The sequence below is a fragment of the Nycticebus coucang genome, chromosome 16 (assembly GCF_027406575.1).
Source record: "Nycticebus coucang isolate mNycCou1 chromosome 16, mNycCou1.pri, whole genome shotgun sequence".
Lineage (NCBI taxonomy): Eukaryota > Metazoa > Chordata > Mammalia > Primates > Lorisidae > Nycticebus > Nycticebus coucang.
Window position 1 is genome coordinate 88,531,097 of NC_069795.1, and position 15,209 is coordinate 88,546,305.

Here is a 15,209-nt window from a genome sequence, read left to right on the forward strand (position 1 = left end):
CCTCAAGCTGTCGCCCTGGGTAGAGTGCTGTGCCATCACAGCTCACAGCAACCTCCAACTCCTGGGCTCAAGTGAGTCTCCTGCCTCTGCCTCCCAAGTAGCTGGGACTACAGGCACCCGCCACAATGCCCGGCTATTTTTCGGTTGTAGTTGTCATTGTTGTTTGGCGGGCCCAGGCTGGATTTGAACACACCAGCTCAGGTGTATGTGGCTGGCGCCTTAGCCCCTTGAGCCACAGGCGCTGAGCCATAAATAATCTTTAAATCATGCATTTAACTGATTATTTTGGGGTTATGTCGTTAAAGAAAATAAGCAATTATTAAGTCTATCTATAAAAATTTTTTTTTTTGAAACAGAGTCTCAAGCTGTCACCCTGGGTAGAGTGCTGTGGCATCACAGTTCACAGCAACCTCCAACTCCTGGGCTCAGGCGATTCTCCTGCCTCTGCCCTCCAAGTAGCTGGGACCACAGGTGCCTGCCACAACCCCTGGCTATTTTTTTTTTTTTTTTTTTGGTTGCAGCTATCATTGTTGTTTGGTGGGCCTGGTCTGGATTTGAACCCACCAGCTCCGGTGTATGTGTCTGACGCCTTAGCCGCTTGAGCCACAGGTGCCGAGCCGTATCTATAAATTTTTAGGTTTTTGTTTTCTAGAAGGGTTTTCCGTCTATTTACCTTCCTAGATTGCAAGTATTTAAAGATTTTACCTATTAAGAAAAAATTCATTTTTTTCTGTTTCTTAATCATCTAAGATATACACCAACGCAAAGAGGTGCTCAGGAAGCACCTGGCATTCCAGCTACAGGTAAAGTGGCTTTTAGCAAATTCTGTCTTTAGAAATATTGGAAGTAGGGCGGCGCCTGTGGCTCAGTCGGTAAGGCGCTGGCCCCATATACCGAGGGTGACGGCCAAACTGCAACCAAAAAATAGCTGGGCGTTGTGGCGGGCGCCTGTAGTCCCAGCTACTTGGGAGGCTGAGGCAAGAGAATCGCGTAAGCCCAGGAGTTGGAGGTTGCTGTGAGCTGTGTGAGGCCACGGCACTCTACCGAGGGCCATAAAGTGAGACTCTGTCTCTACAAAAAAAAAAAAAAAAAGAAAGAAATATTGGAAGTATAATATTAATTATAATCTTTCCATTCCCTTTGTTGGAAATGGTTGCTTTCTAACTAACTTGGTAACTTTGAGCAAAACATTTAAATATGGCCAGGCTCAGTGGCTCATGCCTGTAATCCTAGCACTCTAGGAGGCTGAAGTGGGAGGATTGCCTGAGCTCAGGAGTTTGAGATCAGCCTGAGCAAGACTGAGACCTCCCATTTGCTACTAAAAATAGAAAAAAACTAACTGGGTGTTGCAGGCACCTATGGTCCCAGCTACAGGAGAGGCTGAGGCAAGAAGATTGCTTGAGCCTAAGAGTTTGAGGTTGCTGTGAGCTACAGTGACTCTATGGCACTCTACCCAGGGTGACAGAGTGAGACTCTGTCTCAAAACAAAAACAAAACAAAACATTTAAATATGTGTAACAATACTGCTAATAACAACAAAAATAAATTAATAGTATAATTCCTGCCTATCCTGCAAGCAAACGAGCTATGAGATATGAAAAATTCAAGGGCGGCGCCTGTGGCTCAGTCGGTAAGGCGCTGGCCCCATACATATACTGAGGGTGGCGGGTTCAAACCCGGCCCCAGCCAAACTGCAACCAAACTGCAACGGGCGCCTGTAGTCCCAGCTACTCGGGAGGCTGAGGCAAGAGAATCACTTAAGCCCAGGAGTTGAAGGTTGCTGTGAGCTGTGTGAGGCCACGGCACTCTACCAAGGGCCATAAAGTGAGACTCTGTCTCTACAAAAAAAAAGAAAAATTCAAAGCAGTATAAAGCATAATGTGTTTTCCCTTAGCACTGGGCTACAGAGAACCACTAGGACACATAGACTTCTACCCAAATGGAGGTTTGGATCAACCTGGTTGCCCCCAGACAATATTTGGAGGTAAGTGCAGATCCTTTGTACTTTGTAAAATAGTGGTTTGAAAAAGGTATATTTTACAAATATGATATTATTCTACACGAAGTAGTTTTTAATAGAAAATTAATGTACTGGCTCGGCACCTATAGCTCAAGTGGCTAAAGCGCCAGCCACATGCACCAAAGCTGGCGGGTTTGAATTCAGCCCGAGCCTGCCAAACAACAATGACAGCTACAATCAAAAAATGGCCGGGAGTTGTGGTGGGTGCCTGTGGTCCCTGCTACTTGGGAGGCTGAGGCAAGATAATTGCTTGAGCCCAGGAGTTGGAGGTTGCTGTGAGCTGTGTGTGATGCCATAGCACTCTACACAGGGCCACAGCTTGAGGCTCTGTCTCAAAAAAAAAAAAAAAAAAAGAAAGAAAATTAATGTACTAAGAAGATAAAAGCAGTATAAATGTTAATATAAGTTATAAATAAAAAATTGAAACTTAATTATATTGCTTTTAGAAACTGTAGCCATGGGCCAGGTATGGTGGGTAAATCACACTCCTGTAATCCTAGCACTGGCCAAGGCTGGTGGATTGCTTGAGCTCAGGAGTTTGAAACCAGCCTAAGCAAGAGTGAGACTCCATCTCTACTAAAAATAGAAAAACCAGCTGGACATTGTGGTGGGCACCTATGGTCCCAGCTACTTGGGAGGCTGAGGCAAAAGGAATGCTTGAGCCCAGAAGTTTGAGGTTGCTGTGAGCTATGATAGTATAGCACTCTAACCTGGGGCAACAGAGTGAGACTTTGTCACAAAACAAAACAAAACAAAACAAAACAAAACAAAAACCTAGGGCGGCGCCTGTGGCTCAGTCAGTAAGGCACCTGCCCCATATACCGAGGGTGGCGGGTTCAAACCCGGCCCCGGCCAAACTGCAACCAAAAAAATAGCCGGGCGTTGTGGCGGGCACCTGTAGTCCCAGCTAATCGGGAGGCTGAGGCAAGAGAATCACTTAAGCCCAGGAGTTGGAGGTTGCTGTGAGCTGTGTGAGGCCACGGCACTTTACCGAGGGCCATAAAGTGAGACTCTGTCTCTACAAAAACAAACAAACAAACAAACAAAAAACCTATAGCCATATGATAAAAAGCTATTATAAATTATTTCTCTCTCTTGAAAAGGTAGGTCTTTATCCAGGTGCCCCCACCAAAAAAAAAAAAAAGAAGAAAAGGTAGGTCTTAAACTTAGAAATTTCAAATCTGGAAATCTCCCATGGAGAAATAATGGAAAATGTAGAGAAGCATTAGAGTGCAAAGATATTCAACACAGCATTATTTGTAATAATTAAAGTTTTAAAAATAGTCAAGGCCAGACATAGTGGCTCATGCCTGTAATCTCAGCACTTTAGGAGGCCAAGGCAGAAGGACCACTCGAGCCCAGGAATTTGAGGTTACAGTGAGCCATGTCTGGGCCACTGTACTCTAGCCTGGGTGAGAGAACAAGATCCTGTCTAAAGAAATAGTAATAATCTGAATGTCTAACATAGAAAAATTGTTAAATTATTTATGGTACACCTATATAGAGGACTCTAATTTACTAAAAGTCATAATTTCAGAGATGAATAAAAAGTCTTATATTATGATATTAAGTAGAAAAGACACAATATGATTCCACTTTCATTATTATTATTATTATTATTATTTTGAGACAAGGTCTTTGCTCTATCATCCCAGCTAGAGTGCAGTGACATCATCATAGCTCACTGCAACCTCAAATTCTCAGCCCAGGCAATCCTCTTGCCTCAACCTCCGGAGTAGCTGAGACTACAGGTATGTGTCACTATACCTAGCTAATTTTTTTTTTTATGTGAGATGGGGTCTTGCTCTTGCTCAGGCAGGTCTTGATCTCCTGACCTCAAGCAATCTTCAAGCCTAAGATTACAGGTGTGAGCCACTGCACCTGGCCCCAATTAATTTTTTTTTTTTTTTTGTAGAGACAGTCTTACTGTACTGCCCTCAGGTAGAGTACCGTGGCGTCACACGGCTCACAGCAACCCCCAACTCTTGGGCTTAGACGATTTTCTTGCCTCAGCCTCCCGAGCAGCTGGGACTACAGGCGCCCGCCACAACGCCCGGCTATTTTTTTGTTGCAGTTTGGCCGGGGCTGGATTTGAACCCACCACCCTCGGTATATGGGGCCGGTGCCGTACTCACTGAGCCACAGGCGCCGCCCCCAATTAATTTTTTTTTTTAAACGTCTAATTGTACATGTGTAAATATAGGGGGAAAGGCTAAAAGTAATTTCTCCAAGTAATTATTAGTGGTAATCTCTTGATATTGGGCTTTTAGGTGTTTTTGTATCATTATTTCCTATGGTTTTATATTTTCCAAATGAGGATGTGTTACTTTTATAATGACGAAAAATACACAAAACAAAATGAGAAGTTGGAGAGCAACATAAAAGTGAGGTGGAGGCTGACCATAGTGGCTCAGGCCTATAATTCTAGCATTTTGAGAGGACTCGGCACAGAGAACTCCTTGAGGCCAGGAGTTCATGCCCAGCTTGGGCAACACAGCAAGACCCCCCACCTCTACATGAAGGACAAAAAATAGGGGAGAATCCTGTGAACTCAAGTGTTTAAGACCAGCCTGAGCAAGAGTGAGACCCTGTCTCTACTAAAAATAGAAAAATTAGCCAGGCATTACAGTGAGTATCTGTAGTCCCAGCTACTCAGGAGCCTAAGGTAGGAGGATCACTTGAACCCGGGAGTTTGAGGTTGCTGTGAGCTGATGCCTTGGCACTCTAGCCTGGGACAATAGAGTGAGATTCTGTCTCAAAAAAAAGAGTACAGAAAATTAGCCAGGTGTGGTGGCACATGCTTTTAGGCCCAGCTACTTGGAAGACTAAGACAGGAGGAACACTTGAACCCAGGAGTTTGATGTTGACATGAAGTATGATGACACCTCTGTCTCTAGGTGACAGAGTGAGACCTTGACTCAAAAACAAAAGCAAAAAAGTGAAGGAGACAGAATATAAAAACCCATCCCTAAGTGTTCTAAATGTTTATTCCACCATTGCTAAAGTAAAAGAACCATGGGAATAATTCTAGAAAAAAAGATGATCTTGTTACAATATGGCAGGTGTCTATGGTCCCATTGGAGTTACATAGTGTTTGAAAATAATCTGGCTGAAATAACATAAATGGGGCCTACTATGTTGTACCACAGCGAGTGTTCAAATCCCATCCTGATGATTTAACTACATCCACAGCAGCCAAAGATAACATGTTTTGCTTATAAAAAAAAATGCCCTCGGGCGGCGCCTGTGGCTCAGTCAGTAAGGCACCGGCCGCATATACCAAGGGTGGCTGGTTCAAACCCGGCCCCGGCCAAACTGCAGCCAAAAAATAGCCGGGCGTTGTGGTGGGCGCCTGTAGTCCCAGCTACTCGGGAGGCTGAGGCAAGAGAATCGCTTAAGCCCAGGAGCTGGAGGTTGCTGTGAGCTGTGTGAGGCCACGACACTCTACCGAGGGCCGTAAAGTGAGACTCTGTCTCTACAAAAAAAAAAAAAAAATCCCCTATACTCTTATTAACGTGATCATTTCTGCAAAAGGAAGTTCCAGGAGCAGTAACAAAACGTTCACCTGGCAGGTTTTTTCCTAGCCTAGCCTGGACCCATGCCAGCTCCATACCTCTCTCTTCTTGCCCCAGTTTATTTCTCTTTGCCTTTCATTGATCTCTTCCATGGGCACAAGAGAACTCTGGAGGAAGAGTACATGATCCAGCACCCAGTCCCTCTCCAGAGCACTGGCTCACAATCACAGCTCCTCTTTTTTAAAATTTAATTAATTTTTATTTATTTATTTTTTTGAGACAGAGTCTCACTTTGCTGCCCTCGGTAGAGTGCTGTGGTGTCATACATAGTTCATAGCAACCTCAAACTCTTGGGCTCAAGTGATTCTTTTTCCTCGGCCTCCTGACTAGCTGGAACTACAGGTGCTCACCACAATGCCCGGCTATTTTTAGAGTCTCACTCTTGCTTAGGCTGGTCTTAAACTCCTGAGCTCTGCAATCCACCAGCCTCAACCTCCCAAAATGCGAGGATTCCAGGCATGAGCCCCTGCGCCTGGTCACTCCTTTTTTCTTGGTGTTTACTCTTTCCTGTTTGGATCCTCACCTCCACTGAGTACTCATCTTTTGGACCCGGTTCTCTTTTTCAAATGCCATCAGTATCTGACTCATCAACCTTCTGACAAGTCTGTGCCATGGTTCATTATCTCCAGCTCTTCCAACACCCATCCCCACGTCTGACCAGCTACGCATCTCACCATCACACCACATGGCCCTGCTAAGAACTAACTTGAGGCTCGTCTCCCACTTGCATTTATTATTTCTTCTATTGGTGCCACCTCCTATGGTTTAGTCTCTCACTTCGCCCTTGTAGCAGGAACAGAGTCCTTGCCACTTGGCTGCTATTGTGAATGCCCTGTCCACTCCCAGGCCCTTAGATCTCGGCCATGTTAGTGCTACTTTTCCTTGGGAACGTTGTTGGAGAAATCATGAAGCCTTGTTCATTGAGTATTTGATTGAGTACAAGGTCCAGGCAAACCACAAAAATATATGTATCATCACCATCATTTCTTACAATAAAGGACATTTTAAACAAACACTTGCTCATGTGCACACACACAAAAGAAAAGTCATAAACCACAATAGTGAAGGAGCTAAGGAAATTTCACCCCAAAATACGAGGGTGAAATTCTTCCCTGGTATAAAGAATATTTGAATTGAAGGCCATTCAACCTCAGGAAACACTGGAGGATGTCTTCCGTCCATCTGCATAAACTAGACTGTCCTCAACAGAAGATCGAAGGGGATAATTGACTCCCCTTCCCCCTTCCTGTTATCATAAAATATTTCAGGAATGAGGGTCCGGAATATAAGTGGACCAGGCCCAAATCATTTGGGTCATAAATACCTGTCTCCTAGGTTGACCTACAAGTCAATCTACTTCTCCTCCATTCATCTGTCCTCTGTAGCAACCTCCCTAGCAACTGTTCAGTTACTCCTCAGTTTCCCCCTCCCCTCTAAAAGGCCTTGTATAAAGATATCTGAACTCCTGGGCGGCGCCTGTGGCTCAGTGAGCAGGGCGCCGGCCCCATATGCCGAGGGTGGCAGGTTCAAACCCAGCCCCGGCCAAACTGCAACAACAACAAAAAATAGCTGGGCGTTGTGGTGGGCGCCTGTAGTCCCAGCTACTCGGGAGGCTGAGGCAGGAGAATCGCCTAAGCCCAGGAGTTGGAAGTTGCTGTGAGCTGTGTGATGCCACGGCACTCTACCGAGGGCAATAAAGTGAAACTCTGTCTCTACAAAAAAAAAAAAAGATATCTGCACTCCTATGGAAAATTGGGTTATTGGGCGGCGCCTGTGGCTCAGTGAGTAGGGTGCCGGTCCCATATACTGAAGGTGGTGGGTTCAAACCCGGCCCCACCAAAATGCAACAACAACAACACACACACACACACACACACACACAAAACACCCATGTGGTGGGTGCCTGTAGTCCCAGCTACTTGGGAGGCTGAGGCAAGAGAATCGCTTAAGCCCAGGAGTTGGAGGTTGCTGTGAGCTGTGTGATGCCATGGCACTCTACTGAGGGCCATAAAGTGAAACTCTGTCTCTACAAAAAAAAAAACAAAACACCCAAACAAGAAAGAAAATTGGGTTATCACTCTGATTTCTCCCCATGTGCATAGTAAATAAATCCTTTCTTTTATTTTTATTTTTTTTGTGGTTTTTTGGCCGGGGCTGGGTTTGAACCCACCACCTCCGGCATACGGGACTGGCGCCCTACTCCTTGAGCCACAGGCGCCGCCCAAATCCTTTCTTTTATTAATCTCTCTTGTGAGTTGAAGTTTCCCTTTTCCCCCACAACAGGCAGAATTTTAAATAGAATACATTTAGTTTAATGAAGTTCCCACCATCTTATCCATGTTTTTCCCAATCTGCTTCAGACCAGTGGAAACATTGTCACAAATCAGCACCAGTCAAGAAATAATGGCCCCTGAGAACCACCCAGCACTTGTATTTTTCAATGACTCCCGACATCTATTTTTTTTTTTTGGTCACCCAGGCTGGAGTGCAGTGGCATAATCATAGCTCACTGTAGCCTTGAACATTTTTTTTTTTTTTTTGAGGCAGTCTCACTATGTCGCCCGCAGTGGAGTGCTGTGGCATCACAGCTCACAGCAACTTCAAACTCTTGGGCTTCAGTGATTCTCTTATCTCAAGCCTCCCAAGTAGCTGGGACCACAGGCGCTTGCCACAATGCCCAGCTATTTTTTTGTTGCAGTTGTCATTGTTTAGCAGGCCCAGGCCAGGCTCGAACCCGCCACGCTTGGTGTATGTGGCTGGTGCCCTACCCACTGAGCTATGGGCGCTGCCCAAACCTGGAACTTTTTTTTTTTTTTTGAGACAGAGTCTCAAGCTGTCACTCTGGGTAGAGTGCTGTGGGATCACAGCTCACAGCAATCTCCAACTCCAGGGCTCAAGCAATTCTCCTGCCTATGCCTCCCAAGTAGCTGGGACTACAGGCGCCTGCCACAACGCCCGGGTATTTTTTGGCTGCAGCCATCATTGTTGTTTTGGCGAGCCCAGGCTGGATTCGAACCCGCCAGCTCAGGTGTATGTGGCTGGTGCCTTAGCTGCTTGAGCCACAGGCGCCAAGCCCAAACCTGGAACTTTTGAAGCGTAGTTGCTTTTTTTTTTTTGTTTGTTTGTTTGTTTTTGTAGAGACAGAGTCTCACTTTGTCACCCTCGGTAGAGAGCTGTGGCATCACAGCTCACAGCAACCTCTAACTCCTGAGTTTAGGCGATTCTCTTGCCTCAGCCTCCCAAGTAGCTGGGACTACAGGCTCCCCCCACAATGCCCGGCTATTTTTTTGTTGCAGTTTGGCCGGGGCCGGGTTTGAACCCATCACCCTCAGCATATGGGGCCGGCGCCCTACCCACTGAGCCACAGGCACCACCCCAAAGCGTAGTTGCTTTTGACATGAATGAAAAATGAAAAATGTGGCAGCAATCAGAACTGCTCCTTTGCTCTTGACTTTTGGCAGTCATTGGGATTACTAATGCTGAATGCTAACATGTAGAAGAAGCCTGTAATAATCAGTCTTCTAGTTATAGCCTTGAGCAGAGGAGTTTCAGCAAACAGCAGAACCACTAGAGGTTGCATTTATTAATTCAGCCAACAAATACTTATTTAAAATCTGCTATGAGCCTGGCACTATTCTAGAATCTGAAGCTACAGCAAAGAACAAAATAGGCAAAGTATTTTGGAAGAAGCAGAGTCAAAATCATTCTATTCAAGATAGAAGATAGTACTTAATTAGTTCTAACAGTGACGTGTTTATTGGGAGAAAGACTGGTTTGTTAAATGCTGCAATAAGCTGGGGGATAGGTGAAAAAGAATAATAGTTGTTGGTTTTTTTTTTGAGACAGCCTGTCTCTGTTGCCCCAGGTAGAGTGTAGTGGTGTGATCAAAGCTCAAACTCCTGGGCTCAGGTGATCCTTCTGCCTCAGCCGCCTGAGTAGCAGGGATTACAGGCATGCACACCACACCTGGCTAAATTTTTTTCTTTTCTTTTTCTTTCTTTCTTTTCTTTTGAGACAGAGTCTCACTTTGTCAACCCCTGTCGAGTACAGTGGCATCACTGCTCACAGCAACCTCAAACTTTTGGGCTCAAGTGATTCCCTTGCCTCAGCCTCTCAAGTGGCTGAGACTGATACTGGAATTTCGTCTTCAGTAGGTTCTTGGTCTCAGTGATTCGAAGAAAGAAGTCAGGGACCATAAATCAGTGGTATGACAGTATTTATTTAGAAACATCAGAGCTCCTGGCAGAGAGAAACAAACCAGGTCTGGGGGGGAGGGGGAGCTCTCTGTCTGTCTCCTGGGCTCATTTTCCAGGGGTATATATAGTCACATAGGGTCCTTTGTAGTTATATTTAGCATGCATGGGTCCTCTGCAGTTACATTTAGCAGGACTTGGTAGCAAATGAATGGCTACAATCCCTTTCATTCCCAGGCCTAGGAAACTTACATGAAGTTGACCTGCTGTAGGAAATGGGGGTGGGGGTGGGGGTGGAGGTCCCTGTTCAGCCTCAAGTGCAAGGGGAGGGAAACCTAAGGTGCTGGTGTCTCCCCAGCAGTTGTCTGGCCTCTCTGGATACTGGAACCTCCTGTGGGGTCCCCCTGCCTACCCTCCAGCCTGCTGGTTCTTCTCCCAGCTGCCACCACCAACACCACCAAAGCAGAGGCAGCAGGTCCACCCCTCAGCTTCCCGGGTGACTGGGGCACCACCTGTCCTGTATCAATTTTCCTTCTCCGAGTAGAAACTCTAACTACTGTTAGGGAAAAAGGACCAAGACTAGATCTAACTGCTTCCTGCCAAATGGGTGATGATAGAAGGGGGCAGTTAGGGTTTCTCTGGAGGGAGAGTGATCCAGGGTCCACGATAGAATCAGGTCTTGGACTGGAACCATCTTTACTGTGTGTGGCTTGATGACATTTCTGGAAGACACAAATCTGATTAGCACGTTAAAAAGCAAGGGTAGGACAGTGTCAGGTTAGAAGAACAAAGTCAGTGATGTTAAAAAGAAAACTTTATTAACACTTTTCTTGCTGTCTTCTAATTAGTAACTTTAAATTTTCTTTAGGCTCCTAAGTGTAGATGGGCTGTTGTTGATTCTCTTCATGGTCTGCTTCTGCAGGAGGTGGTGGGTTCTAAGATTTTACTCGTGAATGGATGTATCCAGGAATCTACCCCCATAACTTTAACAGCTGTAGAAAAAGACAAGATAACAGAAAAGGGACCTTCCCAAGTTGGGGTTAGGGAAGGTGAATTGGAGGGAAGAGTTTTAATCATGACTAGATCTTCAGAGAAAAGCTCTTTTAGTGTTGAATGTGAAAATGTAGTTGGGAGGTTTTTTTTTTTTTTTGTAGAGACAGAGTCTCACTTTATGGCCCTCGGTAGAGTGCCACGGCCTCACACTGTGTGAGTGCCTCACACAGCTCACAGCAACCTCCAACTCCTGGGCTTAAGCGACTCTCTTGCCTCAGCCTCCCGAGCAGCCGGGACCACAGGTGCCCGCCACAACGCCCGGCTATTTTTTGGCTGCAGTTTGACCGGGGCGGGGCCTGAACCCACCACCCTCGGTATATGGGGCCGGCGCCCCACCGACTGAGCCACAGGCGCCGCCCAAGTTGGGAGGTTTTTAAGGATTTGTTGAAATTTAGCTAAAGAAGTAATATGTTTTACTAATTCTATAGTTTCTTTTTTTTAATTAATTAATTAATTTTTATTTATTTATTTTTTGGCAGTTTTTGGCCGGGGCTGGGTTTGAACCTGCCACCTCGGGCATATGGGGCCAGCACTCTACCCCTTTGAGCCACAGGCGCTGCCCAATTCTATAGTTTCTTGATCTAATAATAAATCGTTAGTTAAAAAGGGTCTTCCATACAATAATTCAAATGAGTTACAACCAAGTTTCTGAGGTAAATTTCTTATTCTAAGGAGAACAATGGAAAGTAATTTAGTCTAAGAGAGATGAGTCTCTTGAGTTAGCTTTTGTAACTGTTCTTTGATTTTATCATTCATTTTTTCTACTTTCTTACAGGATTGGGGCCTCCAAGAGCAGTGTAGATGATATTTTATGCCTAGGGGTTTAGATATTCCCTGAGTAACAGCTGCTTTGAAGGCCAGCCCATTATCACTTTGCAAAGCCCTAGGGAGTACAAACCTGGGGATAATCTCATGTACTAAAGTGTTTACAACTTCCTAGGTTTTGTCCTGCAAGGGAATGCTATGCTTCAATCCAATTAGTAAAAGTATCCACAATACCAACAAATATTGTATACCATCTACCTTAGGGAGATGAGTGAAAGCCATTTGCCAATCTTCACATCTCCATTTACCTTGTTTCTGTATACCTGGGGGAGCTAGATGGTGATTTGAAGGATTGTTTCTCTGACATACCTCACAAATCCTTGTTATCTGTTTTATGATTTTTTTTTTTTTTTTAAACAGAGCCTCAAGCTATCACCCTGAGTAGAGTGCTGTAGCATCACAGCTCACAGCAACCTCCAATTCCTGGGCTCAAGCGATTTTCCTGCCTCTGCCTCCCAAGTAGCTGGGACTACAGGTGCCTAACACAATGCCTGGCTATTTTTTGGTTGCAGCCATTATTGTTGTTTGGGAGGCCTGGGCTGGATTTGAACCCGCCAGCTCAGGTGTATGTGGCTGGCACCTTAGCTGCTTGAGCCACAGGTGCCGAGCCATGTTTTATGGTTTTAAATAAGTTTTTTTCATTAAAGAGAGCTTTAGCCATTTGATAAGTATTTTCAGTGCCAAAATGAAAAGATTGATGTAAAGTTTTAAGTATTTTCCATTGGCTTGCAGCAGGTAATAGTAAAAGTCTATTTTTATTTTGTAGCCAGCCTGAAGGAAGTAGTGAATAGTCTGGATTAAGCCCATTCCTTTTCTTTTGGGTATAATGATGTGCATGATTCTCAAGTGATCCCTCCCAAATGAGGGGTGCCACAAGGGGGATTATTCCTTTCTGTGCTGCTATTTTAGCCTCTTTATTAGCAGGTTGGTTACCTTCAGAAATCTCATCTAAGGTCTTTTGGTGTCCCTTACAACAAATAACTGCTACTTTTTGTGGAGCATGAATGGCCTGTAACAACCTATTTCATGATGATATTTTATGGGAGAGCCATTGGAAGTTAGGTATTGTCTTTTCTTCCAAATAGCAGCATGGGCATGTAAAATGAGGAAGGCATATTTTGAGTCAGTGTATATATTGACTCATTTGTTTCTCCCAATTTCTTTCTTTTTTTTTTTTGTGGTTTTTGGCCGGGGCTGGGTTTGAACCCGTCACCTCTGGCATATGGGGCTGGTGCCCTACCCCTTTGAGCCACAGGCAGCACCCTATTTCTCCCAATTTCTAAAGGACGGGTTAATGCACTGGTTACTGAAGGGAGAGACCCACTCTTGGTTACAGCATACTGAGTAACTACAGCATAGCCTGCTTTTCGAGTTCCATGTTCCATGAAAGAACTTCCATCTGTATATAAAACCATGTTTGGATTTGGTAGAGGAGTTTCCCACCTATCCCTCAGTGGCCCACACTTCTGGGTTAATTTCTGTTTCTTTTTTTTTTTTTTTTTGTTTTTGGCCGGGGCTGGGTATGAACCTACTACCTCTGGCATATGGGACCGGTGCCCTGCTCCTTGAGCCACAGGCGCCACCCTTAATTTCTGTTTCTAATAAGGGAAGGCATATTATAGGTTCTTGTGCCATATTCATACGAATGGTTGTTTCCACTTTAGTTACTATGTCCCTCCCCAAAAGGAAAGGCCCTCTAAGGAGTCAGGTGTTAACTGAGTGTGTTTTTTCATCACCTCCCTAAGCCACTCAAGAAAGGCTGAGGAACTTTCATTTTGCTCCTGGCAAATAGTAGACAACTTGGAATAATTCATAGGCTTTTCTTGGATCAACATAAATCTTCTAGGATACATGTTAGAAAATGTTTACGCCACTAGTCACCTCGTTTCTCAGGGTCCCATTCGGGATCCTCAAAGGGAACCACCTATCTTTCCATGGGGTATCTGTCCCCTTACAACACACCTATAACATTTGAAGCATACTTAAAACATCTGAAAAAATACCAGAATAAACCAGCAACAAACCTAACTAACTACTTAAAGCAATCCTTTACCAATATTCAAACAAAGCATTTAAACTACAAGGAGAGAGAGAGAGAGAAGCAGAAAAGGTCTATAGAGATAAATAGGAAACGTTTGGGACCATGGAAGACAAGAGAAGATAGTAAAAGCTGGGAGAGCACGATTTTCCGAAGGCCCTCCCATGTCCTGGGTACAGAACTATTGCTGGGGACCCTAGGGCATCTAGGTGCTACCTCTTTTCTTGGCTGTCAACCAGAGAAAAGGAAGAAACACAGAACAGTTTCAAAAGTCTTCTAACATTTCCTTCGGCTCCTCTGTGGAGCCAAGGGGAATTAGAAAGTTCATTCCTAATAGCCGGGCATTGTTGCCGGCGCCTGTAGTCCCAGCTGCTCGGGAGGCTGAGGTAGGAGAATCGCTGAAGCCCAATAGCTAGAGGTTGCTGTGAGTCCTGTGACATCATGGCACTCTACTGAAGGCAGTAAAGTGAGACTCTGTCTCTACAAAAAAAAAAAAAAAAAAGAAAGTTCAATGAATCCCCAACAATAAAAAAAAAAAAAAGAAAGTTCATTCCTGGTGGCGCCTGTGGCTCAATGGGTAGGGCGCTGGCCCCATATGCAGAGGGTGGGGGTTTCAAACCTGGCACTGGCCATACTGCAGCATTGTGGCAGATGCCTGTAGTCCCAGCTACTCAGGAGGCTGAGGCAAGAGAATCGCCTAAGCCCAGGAGTTGGAGGTTGCTGTGAGCTGTGATGTCATAGCACTTTACTGAGGGCGATAAAGTGAGACTCTGTCTCTACAATAAATAAATAAATAAATAAAGTTGTACTAAAAAAAAAAAAAAAGAAAGTTTGTTCCTCAGCAGCCTCTTGCCTGTGACCTGGAGATTAGCAGCCATACTATGCATATTTACTGGCCGATAGGCATCAAAATTATTAGTCTCTATTATTATAACTATAGAGAAAAGCAGGATAGAGGTAAGTGGTCCTATTGCTCACCACAGATCATCTTCTATCTCTGTATGGGCCACCAAATATGATACTGGAATTTTGTCTTTAGTAGGTTCTTTTTTTTTTTTTGTACAGACAGAGTCTCACTTTATGGCCCTCAGTAGAGTGCTGTGGCCTCACACAGCTCACAGCAACCTCCAACCCCTGGGCTTAAGCGATTCTCTTGCCTCAGCCTCCCGAGTAGCTGGGACTACAGGTGCCAGCCACAACGCCCGGCTATTTGTTTTTTTTGGTTGCAGTTTGGCCGGGGCCGGGTTTGAACCCGCCACCCTCGGTATATGGGGCCGGCGCCTTACCGACTGAGCCACAGGCGCCTTACCGACTGAGCCACAGGCGCCGCCCTCTTTAGTAGGTTCTTGATCTTGGTGATTTGAAAAAAGAAATTCACGGACCATAGATCAGTGGTTAAGACAGGATTTATTTATAGAAAAGAATACAGAAACATCAGAGGTCCTGGCAGAGAGAAACAAACCAAAGTGTGTGTGGGGGGGAGCTCTCTGGCTCCATTTCCAGGG

At 45.0% G+C, this 15,209-nt stretch overlaps 1 protein-coding gene across 2 annotated transcripts in view; it reads left to right on the forward strand.

The window, feature by feature from the left end:
- The window catches only part of LIPH (lipase H), a 73,371-nt gene that overhangs the window by 29,720 nt on the left and 28,442 nt on the right, over positions 1-15,209 (forward strand). For both annotated transcript variants that reach the window (XM_053565571.1, XM_053565570.1), the window contains exon 5: positions 1,895-1,984. In XM_053565571.1, coding sequence (XP_053421546.1) covers positions 1,895-1,984 — 90 coding nt within the window. The remainder of the gene's footprint in view (positions 1-1,894; positions 1,985-15,209) is intronic.